Source organism: Peromyscus maniculatus, chromosome 4 (assembly GCF_049852395.1).
Source record: "Peromyscus maniculatus bairdii isolate BWxNUB_F1_BW_parent chromosome 4, HU_Pman_BW_mat_3.1, whole genome shotgun sequence".
NCBI classification, from domain to species: Eukaryota; Metazoa; Chordata; class Mammalia; order Rodentia; family Cricetidae; genus Peromyscus; species Peromyscus maniculatus.
In genome coordinates, this window is record NC_134855.1 from 66,359,610 (window position 1) to 66,375,058 (window position 15,449).

Below are 15,449 nucleotides of genomic sequence, written 5' to 3' on the forward strand. Positions count from 1 at the left end.
ATTGAATGGATAATAGACAACACCAAATTTGGTTCGTTTTATATTATATGGTTTCACCACAAAGGTGGAAATGTGAAATTATAATTGACTACAGTAAACTTGAAGAAATGCATGATCATCAAAGGAGAAGAAAACAAGGAAGTAAGAACTGCCCAGGAAGACAGAAAGCAGAGGAGAGAGAGAGAGAGAAAGAGAGAAGCAGAGACAGAGACACAGAGAGGAGAGACACAGAGGAGGAGGAGAAGTGGTGCATGTAGGATAGGAAGGGAGGAAGAAGGGCTGGAAAGAATTTACAATCTGGAGACTGTTTTTTATGGACATGTGAGACATTATTACCTTTAAATATATATTTGTGGGCTATTACTATTACAATTAAGTGTATATTTGTGGATATATATGTGTGTGTTTTTATTTTCTAGAGTCCATATGTATCATTTTACTGCCTTCTACATGCTCTAATTTTCATAATAAAATTGCCCATTTAGAATAAGCCTATTGATCATTAGAGTTTATATTACTCTCTCAAAAACACACTCATAAAATGAAAAATCATTGTTTGATTTAAACAGAGTCTTGACCACATCACCTAAACTATAAATTGCTTTATCACAATTTAAATCACCTCTGGAGATGTAAAAGTTTGAATGTCTAACCTTATGTCAGTTGTATGAAAATCCTGATGATAGCAATGCCCTATTTTCTGAGGCGTGAAATCCGTTCACTGGTCATCAAAACACAGTTTGTATCCAGTGCTTCCTGCCATGTGTAACAGAGAAGAGCAAATCTCACAGTGTCAGAAGAGAATGTTACCAATGCTTCTCTAACATTTTTTGCATTGTGTTTTAAGCATAAAAGCAAAATAAAAGCCAATGTTCCACTTTAATAATAAATAGAATTTAATGTGGGTTTCTTGAGTGTCTGATCCACCTGTGAGACCTATTCTTGGCTCCCTCAGGGTTTGTACGGTTTATGGTCCCAGGAGTTTCCAAGGCACAATTTCATGTACTTTTTCATTTGATTGTTTATAAAAACTTCTTTTCTCAACCAAAATCATGTTTAAAATATTGGGGTGGAGATGTTTCTAGCTGGTAATCTTTAAGGTAGTATTACTCTCAGCAATAAAACACTATTATATAATGTGTGGAATGCAGCATCTCTGTGCAGAATTTAAGTAGAATGCTTGTGTACTAACCAAAATAAAAGCCAATTTTTGTCATGAGGAATGTACCAATCAATTCATGAAGATAATTTGTATAGTTTTAGGAAAATACTAGCAAGGACTGCATTCATTAATAGATGTATTGATTCCCTCTAGGAATATTTTATTTGCTTTTTGACAATTTCACAAATATATACAAGGTATTATGATAATATGACTACATATTACCTTCTTGTTCTGATGACCCACCCACCCCCAATTCTTCTCAGTTGGTCCTTCTGTATCTGCTGCTTTTGTTTATGATCCACAGACTATAAGGTTGCTTGTATGAGCCTGGGCCAGGAATTATTTATTCGAGTTTGTTCAACTTCACTCATGTTATTATATGCCTGAAGAAAGTGGTACCTCTTCTCAAGCAATATTTAACTGTCAATATCTCCTCAATGAAGAGAGAGAACTCATGAGTCCATTCTTTATCAATGATGCAATGTTACAGGATTAAATCTTGTGCCAGTATTGTGTGATTCCAATTTCTCTATCATATCCAGTATAAGTCATTTCATAGCATCATCCTCTTGCTTTCAATGTCATTCATTCCTTCTGCTGTCCCTTTAAAATATTTTCCAGATGTTGGAGGAGGTAATATAGCTGTGCCAATTAGGACTGACCATTGAAGAGTTACTTATTTTCTGTACTTGGAAGAGATGTGAGTCTATGCACTAATTTCCACACACTGTAAAAAGAAGCTAGTCTGGAATGATCATTGGTTTAGGATAACCAGTTGGTGTGCTTTTTCCCGGAGAAGAGTATCTCTCCCATTCTCAGAATTACTTAGCTGCCTTTCCTTCAGATGGAGGAAAGGGAAAGTAAAAAAGTTGTAATTATTTTATATTCTCAAAGCATAAAGAAATAGTTTTTAAAAAGGAGCTATTTTGTTTATAACTAAGAGGTGCCCTAGACTATCCATATAAATGTGAATATTTAGAAAGCTGACATAATGTTTATTTAGCAAAACAATAATAATATATCCTCTCCTAGGGCTTGTGACCTTGTTCTTCATAGGCTTTTGGCTGTGTTTTCAGTACAAGGTATGTGTTCCCTCCTATTGACCATACTTCAACTTCACTCTCAAAGGGTTTATACTCAAAACAGTCATGATTCTACTGCACCGGTGAATATATCTTACCTATTTGAACATTATCCAGCATGCCATGCTGTGGCTTGCTAAAATATTTATATTTTATGAGTTTTCTTCAACAACTGACTGTACAGTATATTCTAGAAGTATGAAATCTAGCCATCAGAGATGAATATACTAAGTAATTATTAAGTGTAAGTGCTTACAAAATTAAAAACAAGTTATAGATGCCTTCTACATATATTTGCACAAGCAAATCTTCTATTCAAGAAGGGAATGGTTTATAGCAAGAAATGATTGTTCAAAAGTGTTTGCAAAAGTCAGAACGGTAAGCTCTAAATCCTTCAGCTCCAATTTATCTGGTATCTTGGACTTACAATGTATATCTGAGATCTAAAGTATTTAGTTAGCCCCTCCACTTCAGCACTGCTACTGTAATACAGCAACAGATATCATGTCTGGGCTCCATTCCATAGACAGAAATTCCATCTGCCAATGTTGCATGGTCTGCTCTCTTCAGCACCTTGTTTCTCCACTGATACAAGGCTTTACCATCACAGTTTATGAAGATGGTATTGGACCTGGTCTATTAGTCTACAATGTACACGGCTAGCTGAAGTCAGAATAGAGGAAATGTCAAGTACCTGTGAGATAGGGAACAATTAGGGAAAAAGACTTTGTGGTACTTTTTAAGGCATAGCCATTGTTAGCATGGCTGAAGAACGGGGGAACATGACGCTCAGGAGATGAAGCAGAAATAAAGGGGTAAGATGGGGTTAGGGATTTTGAAACTCTTAATCAGTATCTCATCCATTGCATTAATGAAACATAACTGTCACTTTTTTATGAATGCCAAACTACAAATTTTTATATACACAATTTTTCTTTTAATGGAAATAAAAGCAGTAAATAAATTTTAAAAAGTTGGGAATTTGGAAAACTTGAGAAGAGGATACATCTATCTTTGGAACATTCTTCTTGTGTAATGATATGAACTCTATAAAAGGCTTTTGAAGCTCTGTTTAAAGGATTCTGCAATTGTAATTGATAATATTGGTATTCGTGAAATCTCAGCCTGAATTTTTTGTCTGTCTGATCCAATATTTTTCACAATCAGAACATTATATAACCAAATTTTACTATTGTTCAGTCCCTTTAATTTGCGAGACATTTTATTTAATAATGGACTGCTAAATGCTATGTACAATTTGTTTCCCATTTTTCATCTAAAGTGAACATTTTAAAATGAAGAAAGACATTGAATATGTATATGTCCCACAAATAAAAATTGAGAGCAAGCCTTTCTAAGCATTCTGCAAGAGCTAAATTGATGTCTACTTGTTTTGCCACATGATTTTATTCTCTGTTCTTAGAAGGTCAAGGAGAATGGTGACTTTAAGATTAACCAGTGCTGTCCATGAAGGAAGTTTGTCCTAAATCAACAAAAATGACAAACAATAAGAATCAAATTGACATGTCTGGAGCCAGATTCAATCGTGGAAATGGTGATTCCCCTTGTGCATGTAATGTGGAATTGCTGAGTGATAAATGGTAAGAACAGAGTCAGACATTACACAGTAGCTCTGGCAACCTGAAGGAAATGGGTTCTTAATTATGAGAAGCTGAAATCCCCTGGTATGGGATATACCTTACAAAAAGATGGGTGTCCTGGTTAGCTTCAATTGTAATTTTGACACAGTACAGTATTATCAACAGAAAACATTAGCTAAAACATTCCCTGAACATGATTGCCTTATAGTCATGTCTGTGGGGTACTATCTTGATGGAGGAAAGCCCCAGACCTCTGTGGGCAAAATTAATCATAGTCAGGCAATTCTGGTATTTTTATAGAAGCTAACTTAGCTCAAGCCAGAAAGAAAGTCAAACAAACAGTCAGCAAGCAGCCTCCCTGGTTCTGGTACCGTGAGTTCCTGCCCTGACCTCCCTCAATAAAGGATTTTTGCACTGGAATTTTAAGCCAAATAAAGTCTCCTCCCCAGGTTACCTTGGTCCTGGGGTTGTATTACAGCAAGGAAACGAAATCAGAACTTTGATTAATTTAGTTATATTGCACTGTCATTTGTTCTAAAGTGATAAACCATATAATAAAAGTTAATGCATTATTTTTGTGTCTTCAAATTTTATAATTACCAAATGAAAATTGTTAAGTTTCAAATCTTGTTTTCATGACCTTCAGTTGGGAGAAATCTTTTCCACCTTTCTGTGGTGTCTTGGAGTCAGAGTAACTAATGGATCACATTCATCATATAACCGCATGTTAAAACCACAGCCAAACATTATGTAGAGCCTTTATAATCATATGTCTTTCTGTAGTTAAAAATTCCAAAGACAACATAATCTAGATTTTTTGTGTGACATCTATCTTTATATGGCTTATTTTTTATATTACTTTTATTATTTAAAGACTTTATTTTTCGAAATTATCTATTTTTATATAACTGTATATATAAGCCTATATTTGTTTAAGTCTACATATATTTTTACACACATTGTAAACTGTTTAGAGGTTTATCCCAGCTGAATCTGTCTTATTGAGAATCTATTGTTTTAAACTGCAGTGGTTAGTATTGAATGACTCTGCCCACCTCAGTTTTCCAACATGGCAGTGGTACATTTACCACCAGCTCTGCGTCTGGGAGCCCTGTGTATCATCAACTTTCAGAAGCAGTGGGTCTGTGCTTCTATCAATTCTATCAAAGCAGTGTGTAGCCCAGAAATCTCTTTTTTTTGTCTATACTAGCATAAGCTAAATCCATCACACAGTATAATGTGTGGCTTGTACATGCCTCATTCTTGCCATGTTTTAGGTCAAGCCTGCATGCCACAAACCCACCATAGAGTAGCTCAAGCACACAGGCTGTCACTAATTTTAGAGAGAAAACTAGGAAGCTGTTTGTGGCTCTGTTTTAGAATCCTTTTGTTGTTGTTTGTTTTGTTTTATTTTGGTTTTTAAACCTTCTCAAGATTTAGGTGGAAACATTTATTTCATGTTGGGCACAATTTGTAACTGGAGTTTTTTGTTTCCACCGGCTTGTGGCTGCTCACACCCAAATAAAAACATAGAGAGTTATATTATTTATAAACTGTATGGTCATGGCAGGCTTCTTGTTATCTAGCTTTTATATCTTAAATTAATCCATTGCTACACATCTATACCTTGCCACGTGGCTTGTGGCTTACCAGTTTCTTTATATCTTGCTTTTCCTGCCAGCAGTGGCCATGGCTGTCACTGTCTCCTGACAGGGCCTTTTATTTTTCAGAATTTTCCTCCCTGTTTATCCCGCCTATACTATACTTTCCGCCTAACTACTGGCCAATCAGTGTTTTATTTATCAATCAATCAGAAGAACATATTTACAGTATACAGAAAGACATCCCCAACAGGGTGGAGCACAACACAAGAACAGGGCCCACAGAAGCAAATAAGCAGAACCCACAGGGGCTCACAGTAACTGAAGAGACCAACACAAACCCCCTGTATGGGTCTGAGGTAGGCCCTCTGCATGTACCTTAGGGTTGTGTAGCTTGATGTTCTTGTGGGACTTCCAACAATGGGAGTGGGAAATGTCTCTGACTTTTTTGTCTATACTTGGGACCCTATTCCTCCTATTGGGTTGCCATATCCAACTACAATATGATTTGTTGTATCTTGTTAGGTAACATTGGGTGAGTATTCCTTGGAGGCCTGATAATTTTTGTTGGTTTTTTGTTTGTTTATATTTTGTCTTGTTTTATTTGAAGGACAACAGAAGAGAAGTTGATCTGGGGGTGGGGAGGTGGGGGTGGGACTAGTAAGTGTGGAGGGAGGGGAAACTACAGTCAGGATGTAATGTATGAGAAGAATAAATGTGAAAAAAACATACAATTTTAGGATTTTCATTAAAGCTTGGTTTAATTTTTTTATCAAAGTATGCTCATATCTTATATGAGCATTTTCATATCTTGTAGTGCAACTTTAAAGTCTATCAGCTTCTATTTTCTTTTATCATGGACCCCTATATTCATGTTTTATTCAGTCATTTACTTATTTATTTTGTGAATGTGTGTGATGTGTGTGCACTGAAAGGTAAGAAGTCAACATTACTGTGCTTTCTTCTGTAGATTTCCACATTATTCTTTGAGTTAGTGTGTTTTCCTAACTCTGAAGCCCAACAATTCAGCTACTTACTTACTTTATTGATTCCTATATCTCCCCAGGGAACTTGAATTTTCGTCTTCACCTCCCAACACTAGGATTTCAGGCATGCTCAACCATTCCTGGCTTTTTACATGCATGTTAGGAATGAGAACTTGGATTCTCAAACTTTGATACAAGAACTCTAGCAACTGAGTCATTTCCAAGTCCCAAATTTTGGTTCATTTGTGTATTTATGGAAAATAATTGGTGTTATTATTTCTACAGTTTTTACATTTACTGAAGTATGAAGATGAAGAAGAAAAGAAAATCATGACATTTTAACAAAGAGACAGAGATGAAAGAATATTTAATGGAGATTATGAGGGTGTGAGGATGATACATGACCCATGGTAAAACAAAAATTTAGAAGAAAAAAATATCAAAAGATTTTGAGAAAAACAGTGCTGTGATATGATTTGTACTTTAAGACTATTTTCGGAACCATTTTATTCTTTTAATTAAGATAAGTCTATAATATGTTACCAAAGTTTAAGAACTAACCCCAAATACACACACACACACACACACACACACACACACACACACACACACACACAGTTATTCAACACTAAATAAACTCAAAATTTTTGTATTTATAAATACATGTGTTATATGTCTGTGTGTGTGTGTGTGTGTGTGTGTGTCTGTGTGTGTGTAACAATAATAATTAGAAAACAAAAGGGCATGCATTTGAGAAAGGGTGAGGAACACAGAAGGAGTTCAAAGGAGCAGAGACGCAATGAAATGATATAAACTCATATGCATAAATGAACACCCCCCAAAAAGACTCAAACAAATAACAGAAAAAATGAACAATGACATGATAAAATATATTGAAGTTTATTAATCTTGTGAAAACAAATTTCAAATCTGCTTTGTCTACATTCTCTTCTCTGTTATGGTAGTTTAATGTGCAGTTGGTCCCCTTAAGTTCACAGAGAGTTGCACTATTAAGAGATGTAGAATTACTGAATCAGGTGCAGCTTTGTTGGAGGAAGCCTGCCACTGTGGGGGTGAGCTTTGAGGTCTCCTATGCTCAAAATAATGCCCAGTGTCTCAATTCATTTCCTGTTGCCTGCAGGACCAAGATTTTCCAGGCTCAGCTCCTTCATCAACACCATGTCTGCCTGCATGATACAATGTCCTGTCATGATAATAATGGGTTAAACCTCTAAAACTGTCAGCCACACTAAATAAATGTTTCCCTTTATAGGAGGTACCATGGTCCTGATATCTCTTCAAAGCAATAGAAATCAAACTAAGACATCTGTAAATAATAGGAGATATGTGCTCAGTATATGAACATCTTAGGTGATAATCAATATTTGCCTTTGGTTTATGCTATAACATGGGATTTTCCAAGGGAATTAGGTCACAGAGCTTATACAAGAGGGGCAGTCATTTCAGTCCTTGGAAATTCCAGTGTCTAGTCCTTTTATAAATTCAAGACATAACTCAATACTTCCTCCCTGCATGAATAAACCCAATTTTAAAATGTGTTCAAATAATCCAGTAATATTTAGACTTCAGGCTTTACCTATGCTCCTATACATTTCTAGGTTCTGAGGTCTCACAATGGTATAAGACCCATTTTCTCTTGGAGCATTTAAATCTGTTGCTTCTCCTTACTTCAAATACACATTTATTTAGTAAGACAATTTAACCACATCCAATGTTTTCACATTCACTGAATTTTTGAAAGTATAAAATTAAACTGGCTTTAATTTTCACATGTTAATGCTAATTAATCAATTCAGAGTGAAAGTGTGAACTCAGAAAGTTACATTGTTAATGCATCCTATAGAAAATGATGCCATCTTTTTCAATGACTAATGAATAAAATAATTTTCTTAGTAATTAATGACTTCTTGAATTTTTAGATGTATTTTGTATGTGTAATTATTGATTCTTGTGTGTGTGTCTCTGTACCTATATGTATAGTGTGTATATGTATATACAAATGAGGGGTAGATGGTACATGTACCTGTCCACATGCATGCTGAGACAGGGGAAGGCACTGAATCTATCCATGTATTGTTCCCTATGTTATTTCCTTAAGACAGGGTCTCCAATGAACTTTGACCTCATTCAAGAAGCTTTAGTGAACCTTTGGGCTCTACAATACATCCCTTCACCAGTATTTTGTTAAAAGTGTGCTACCATGCCTGATTTTTTATGTGGGTGCTGAGAATCTAACAATATATTAATTTGCACAACAAATGTTATTACCCACTGGTTTGTCCCCCCAGCATTGCAAGTATAATATTTTAGTAACCATCAGAAACCATTGTCAATCTCTTCCACATTCTCCTGATGGCATTCTTTATTTCCTTATTCCTGAAAGTGTAAACCATAGGGTTCAGAAGTGGTGTCATGATGGTGGCAAATACAAGTGCATTTTTTTCAGAAGAGAAAGCAGTTGTTGGTCGTGCATATATTAATATGCATGACACAAAGAACAAAAGCACAACAGTAATGTGGGATCCACAGGTGGAAAGAGCTTTAAGTCGTCCCTCAGAGCTGTGGGATCTCAGAGAGTACAATATGACACCATAGGATACAAGCAAAATAGAGAAGATAATGATGCAGATAGATCCACTGTTGGCAAAGACCAAGATAACAAATATGTGTGTGTCAGTGCAGGCAAGCTTCAGTAATGGGAACAAGTCACACATGTAATGATCAATGATATTAGGTCCACAGAAGGGCAACTGCAAAGTGAAGGTAATTTGTATGATAGAATGCAAGAATCCTCCAGCCCAGGATATTGTCAACAAAATGCCACAGAGCCTCCGGGTCATAATGGAAGAGTAATGTAAGGGTTTGCAAATGGCCACATAGCGGTCATAGGCCATGGCTGACAGGACAATCACCTCTATCCCAGTGAAGAAGTGGATAGCAAACAGTTGTGTCATGCAACATTCAAAGGAGATGGTCTTCCTCTCATAGAAGAAATCTACAATCATCTTGGGTGTGACAGTAGAAGAAGTGCATGCATCCAGTAAGGACAGGAATATCAAGAAGAAGTACATGGGGGAGGCAAGCAGTGTGGGACTAGAGATGATGGTCACCACAATCATCATGTTGCCCCAAATAGTCGCAAGGTAGATCAACAAAAACACAACAAACAATATTTTCTCAACTTTTGCATTCTGTGAAAGCCCAAGAAGTATGAACTCAGTGACAAAGCTCTGGTTTTGCATTATTCTCAAGAAGATGCTGAAGTAAAATCTGTTCACTTAAATCTGAAATTATGAGAAAAGAATAACTCATTCAAGTTTATATAATTAACCCGTACAAAATGCTGCTTCCTTGATTGTTTTGCTATAAAAAAAGAATATTATAATTTTTTAAATGTATAGTTGCATAACATATAGCATTGAAGTTGAGATAAATTATTGAATACCTTAAATAATCACATTAAAATATTGGAGATAAAAGTATTTACTTGGGTGAGATGAGAGCAATATCCTATGTTGGAAGGGTCAGCTTTCATGACCCCTTATGAGATTCTTGAAGTGAATCACTGAAATGCATTATGAATTAATCTAGATATAAATGAAGACCAGAATGTAAGTCATCATTGGCTGATCAGAGCACGTACTGCTTCATCTACCAACAGAAGAAGCAATATGTATTTTAGGGCACACCTCTAAATCCACGATTCAGCTTATATGTGTATAAAAGTGTGAATTTATTGGAACTTCCAATAACTTAATCCATTCTTTTTAAAAAGGAAATTTCTTTGGGAAAGTCTGCAGCAATCCTTTTTGTGCATTTGTTGAAAGGTTGGAAATTTCACTAAATTCATCATTTTACAACCTAACAAGAACTTTACAAAAATTAACCTGTTGTCATAACAGCTAAGTGAAATAATACAAAAAGAACAATTGCTCCAGACTTAAAAGATCTGGTCCTAGTCAGCAGTATGTTACAGTGGTTTGTGCACCTTAATTTTGCAAAAGTTATCATCAAAGCTTTTATCATCAAACAAAGAAAAGATGCTTAACCTGGGACCTAGGAGACATAAGCTTTAACAGACATGATGTCTCCACAGAATCAACAGAGTGAAGAGTGAGATTTTTCTCCTTTGTAAGAACTTCAGGAAAGGGATGTTCTTTCTAATCTCTTTCACTCTGTAAGGGTTAAAGCATAGTCTTCCTTTGTCCTTGTGCAAATGGAACATCTTGACAAAGGCAATGGTGAAGAATCAGAAGGCCAAGAACCAATCACCTATAAATGAAATTTGGTGACAACACAGAACTAAAAAACAGAATCTCACCCTCAAATGTAATTTATAGTCTTCCAACTTAATGATTTGCCAAGATACATACTTTGATATTCATAAGAATTTAGTATCAAACATGTTATAACATCTTACCTGCTCATTTCAAGGTATTAAATGGTCAAATTTGAAAAATATCAAAATGTTACTCATTGTAGCATTACTTTACAATGCTAGGTGTAACTAATTTACAGGAAAACTCAACTATGTCACCCACAAAAAGTAATTCTAAACCCAAAAGTTGTCTATCTTTCCTGTATTATATTCTTATGTGTGAATATATACATGCATACACACATTCCTGTGCATGCTTTTGTATGCATGCATGTCACCACACCAAGCCAAATCTGTAGTTCCTATCCCTTACATCCTACAAACTATGCATCAAAAAAAAAAAAAAGATTTGAATAGAGAATGTTGAGTATTTAAACAGTGTCTGCATACATATGTTGATGAAAATTGAATCTTGAAAAAATGTCAGATTAAAATCACATTTTAGAGGCTGGAGAGATGAATGGTTAAGAGCACTTATTGTTCTTCCAGGGGACTTGAATTCAGTTCCCAGAAGCTAAGTCAAGCCTTAAAACCCTCTGTAACTCTCAATCATGGATTCAATTAATTCCTCTAGCAGGTGTGGACTCCTACAGAAAAGTGGCATATATGAAACAGACCAACTCAAATATCCATATATAAAAATAAAATAAAATCATGTTTTAAAGATTATACCAATTATTATAAAATTGATCCACTCAAATAATAATTTGGAAAATAAATCACAAAAAATTTAGAAGCACTCAGAAGTTTATATTATTTTTCTTAGAATTCCAATCTTTAAGTTAAATTCTGAAATAAAGTTAAATGAAAGCAATTTACATTCAAATATAATACAGTTTCAAAAATATTGAAAACAGAAAAATATCTAAATCATGACAAGGTACCTTTGTATATGTGACTGTTACAAACTAAAATAACACTATAATAGTATAGACAATGCACTTAAAAAAGTATTAGTAATATGAAAACCTCAAGCTTTTTAAGAGTAAAGTAAGTGACAAAATTGAGGAAAATTAAGTATCTAATCATGAATATTTAAATGTATTAAATGTTAAATAAGGAAACATAAAAATATACTTTATTTATAGTATAAATATTGTTTTTATGAACCAAATATTTAAACATCAAAATTAAAATCTACGTAATCTATTTTCCTTTAAATTTCTGTGAAGGTTTCTGAGGTTTACAAAGTTTTCACTAGCAAAAATTAAATCAATAGGTTAACCACATCCATCTGGCAGTAATATTTTTTCTTTTTAAAATTAATATTTTATTTTTGAGTTTATTATAATTATATCATTTTCTCCTCACTTTCTTCCCTCAATAGAATCCCATTTGCCAATCCTTTGTTGTTCCATGTATATATGTGCATGCATATAAAATATAGTCCTAAATACAAACTTCTTGATTCATGCAATGTTACTTGTGTTTTTAAAATAGCATAAACTTTTCACAAACATTAATAGCATAAATTCAACCATTTAACACTTCCATTTGCTCTTTGACTTCTAATTCCCTATCTCACATAGGAACCAACCCATTTTCTATGTATTTCTTCCCATGCATTTCATTGCTTTCTTTTCTCTAACACTGTAAGAATCTAATCTTAATTTCTGGTCTTGCTCAGAGTCCCTCATTGCATAACTCTGGTCAATGAGCCATGTTCTGGAGTAGTAAACTTGAGAAGTGTGACTCCCTGTGTCCTGCTTTCTAATTGCCCATAATTACCTGTCCATTCATTTTAGCAACAGAGATTTTGATAGAATTAATCTATCTGAAGACAATGGAAAGTCTTTGATAACTGTATAGTGTAAAAAAACATTCAGAAGAATAACAGGAATTAGAAAAATTATCATTCTATGTAGATTCTTTTAAGAAGCTTTCCAATGAAAAACTTAATATTGTGATCACAATGTATAATCATGAAATTAAAAGTTACTTGAAATTATCCTTTATGGTAAAATTCTACAAGTCTAACACATTATTACATAAGAATATTATCTAGCAGTAAAAAGTTTATTAATATGTAGCTAAGCAAACTCCTTTTCTGCCACTCTCTGGGAAACACATTCTCCTGAGATTACTAACCATTTTCTAATATTGCTTTCCAAAACGCCTCAGCTTTGCTTGTCTTACTGTTCCCTCTGACTCCATACTGAGTGATTTCTGAAATGGCTCTTTTTCTGCCTGGGTGATTCTGTTCATTTTAAGAGAGACTAAGTCAAAAACATGAGAACTGATAGGTTCAGATCTTGAACTAATTGAATTTTCTGAAAAGTTCGGAAGCACTCTATACCACCTACAGAAAGTTAAGGGGACATTCTTAAACCAGCAGACTTCGTGTTGAGTTAAGGCACTTTTCCTGATTCTGTGTCCTTCTCAGTACTTACCTTGTGTCCAGTTATGGAAACAGTACATTTTACATTCTCTATCAATAGCTATGTAGCATAGACAACACTCCAACGACTCCTGTGCCATCATTCTTTACAAAACTTCAAACACACTATTTTCTAATCAATGATATCAGAACAGTAAGAACACTTGTCTTACTTACTGAAAATGTTTTTACAAAAAAAAAAGAACTGCTGGTGGACAGATAATTGAAGAACAGCACTTTGACATTTCTCTGTTACTTGCTTTCAACTTCAAGATGACAAGCTGAAAATGTGTTTTATCTCATTGGACTTAAAGAAGCAGATATTCAAGGGAAGGGAAGGAAGGAAGGAATGAGAAGGAAAGAAGAAAGGAAGGAAGGAAAAAGTTCTCACTCTGACAACTGAGTTTTGGACACCTAAGCAATTATTATTTAATAAGCACTGGCCTCTGAGTTCTGAATATATCATTTTAATCACTTATGTATTGATTACCCATAATCATAATATCAATACTAATGATGAGGAGCCTATACACCAGAGTGTATGAAACTCCGTACACATGGCTATGCACTGAATGTTCCCTGTTTGCTTTAAACATAGTATCCTGACACACAGCATCCACACTTAAAATAGTCCATCATAATTTAAAGGCAACTGTGAAAATTCTGTAAGGTACCTAAAATAGATCACCATGCCTCAAATCTGTAAAGAGTCTAAAGTTAGGTATCACCTATTCTTTATGGAGAAATCCGTTCAGTGGTGAACAAAATTCTTTTGTATCCAATTCCTTCCCACTCCTGAGAAAGAAAGCAGTGATTTTGGAAGTTGATGCAAAGCATGTGAACATTGCTTCTCAGGTCCTGCCATCAGCATAGTCTCATGATGTAAGAAAAGCAAATAAGCCAAGGCTTCCTCCTGTGTCATCATGAAATTTATGGAGGTTTCCCTGAGATATCACCAGCCTGGGAGACTGATTTTTATCCCCCTGAGTTTTAAGATTTCTTTCTGCATGAGTTTATGATACAACTTTTATGCTTGAACACTTGCTTGAGTGTTTAAAATCCTTTTATTAAATGGGTTAGAAAGAGCTTAATTTTTCCAAAAGGAGTTTCTTTTAAATTTTTCCTAAATGTTAAATTCTGCCACTAGAGAGATTTCTGTGTTTTGTTCTTCATATTCAATATTTTTTAAGTAAGAATTTTATATGTGCAGAATTTTTTTTTGCTTTTGAATAATCAGGTTCCTGTTTGATAATGATTTTATGTAACACTGTATTTAGAGGGAGAACAGTGCTGTAAAATGAATGGTATAAAATATTTCTTTTATGAATTTAAGCAAAATGCATGGTTACTCACTAAACATAATAGCTTATGAGTTCTTTCATAAAGAATCCTTACATTAATCCCTATGAGAAATGTGTATTGTTTTAGAAATAAAGTAGCAAAGATTATTCCTCAAAAAACCCCACATTTTTGAAATACTATGTTTAAATATATATGTTAATTTTAATGTTATTCACTTAAAAATTCTTGAGGTTGTGTGTCTATAGCATTTGTGGTTTGGAGGGTAATTGTCTGTTTCATTCCATAGGCCAGGGTAAATTTGGATTCACAGTAATATTTCACTCTTAGTTTCCAAAATGCTGTAGTTATAGGCTTGGACAAAATCTATGGCTTATATCCTAAGTTAAAAACCAAAAGTAGAGTGGTTAGAGGTAGAAGGACATCGTGTATATTCATAATATGCAATAGGATCTTGAAGATCACTTTAACATATGAATACAGCCTTGACATTCCTGCTTGAGAGAAAAGTTAAAAGTTGCCTCATAGATTATTTCAGAAGTGGAACAAGCCAAATTATCTGTCAAATTGTACAACTCTTAAGAATTGATTCCTACCCTGTTTACCTGTTTACACAACTTTAAAAAGTAGAAATTAAGTAACTCATGAAAAAATTGTGAATAATAGTATTCAAACAGCACCAGTGTTTAAACAGTATATAAACTTTAGAGGAAATTATTGTTTTCCTTTAACTTAAATGCTACATCTGTGTCACAACACAGAATAATCACCTGGCATGAATTATAGCCCACAGTAGGTGATATGAGATCCGCAATGGTCAGCATTCAGATACTAACAATTTCTGTTTCCCACTCAATTAAACTACTTGGAACTTGCTAACAAAAACTAATAAAAGCTTACTAACTTTTTCTACTTTGCTTAATTCTTTATTATCTATTT

General features: G+C 34.3%; 1 protein-coding gene across 1 annotated transcript; it reads right to left on the reverse strand.

Moving 5' to 3' along the window:
* Positions 1 to 7,320: 7,320 nt before the first annotated feature.
* LOC102923305 (olfactory receptor 4C15-like) lies at positions 7,321 to 14,112 on the reverse strand. The gene is made up of 2 exons (XM_076568697.1): positions 13,940 to 14,112; positions 7,321 to 9,740 (listed from the first exon to the last, which is right to left on the reverse strand). Exon 2 carries the CDS (start codon positions 9,696 to 9,698, stop codon positions 8,763 to 8,765), a length of 936 nt encoding a protein of 311 aa, XP_076424812.1. The 5' UTR covers positions 9,699 to 9,740; positions 13,940 to 14,112; the 3' UTR covers positions 7,321 to 8,762.
* Between the last annotated feature and the right edge of the window lie 1,337 nt (positions 14,113 to 15,449).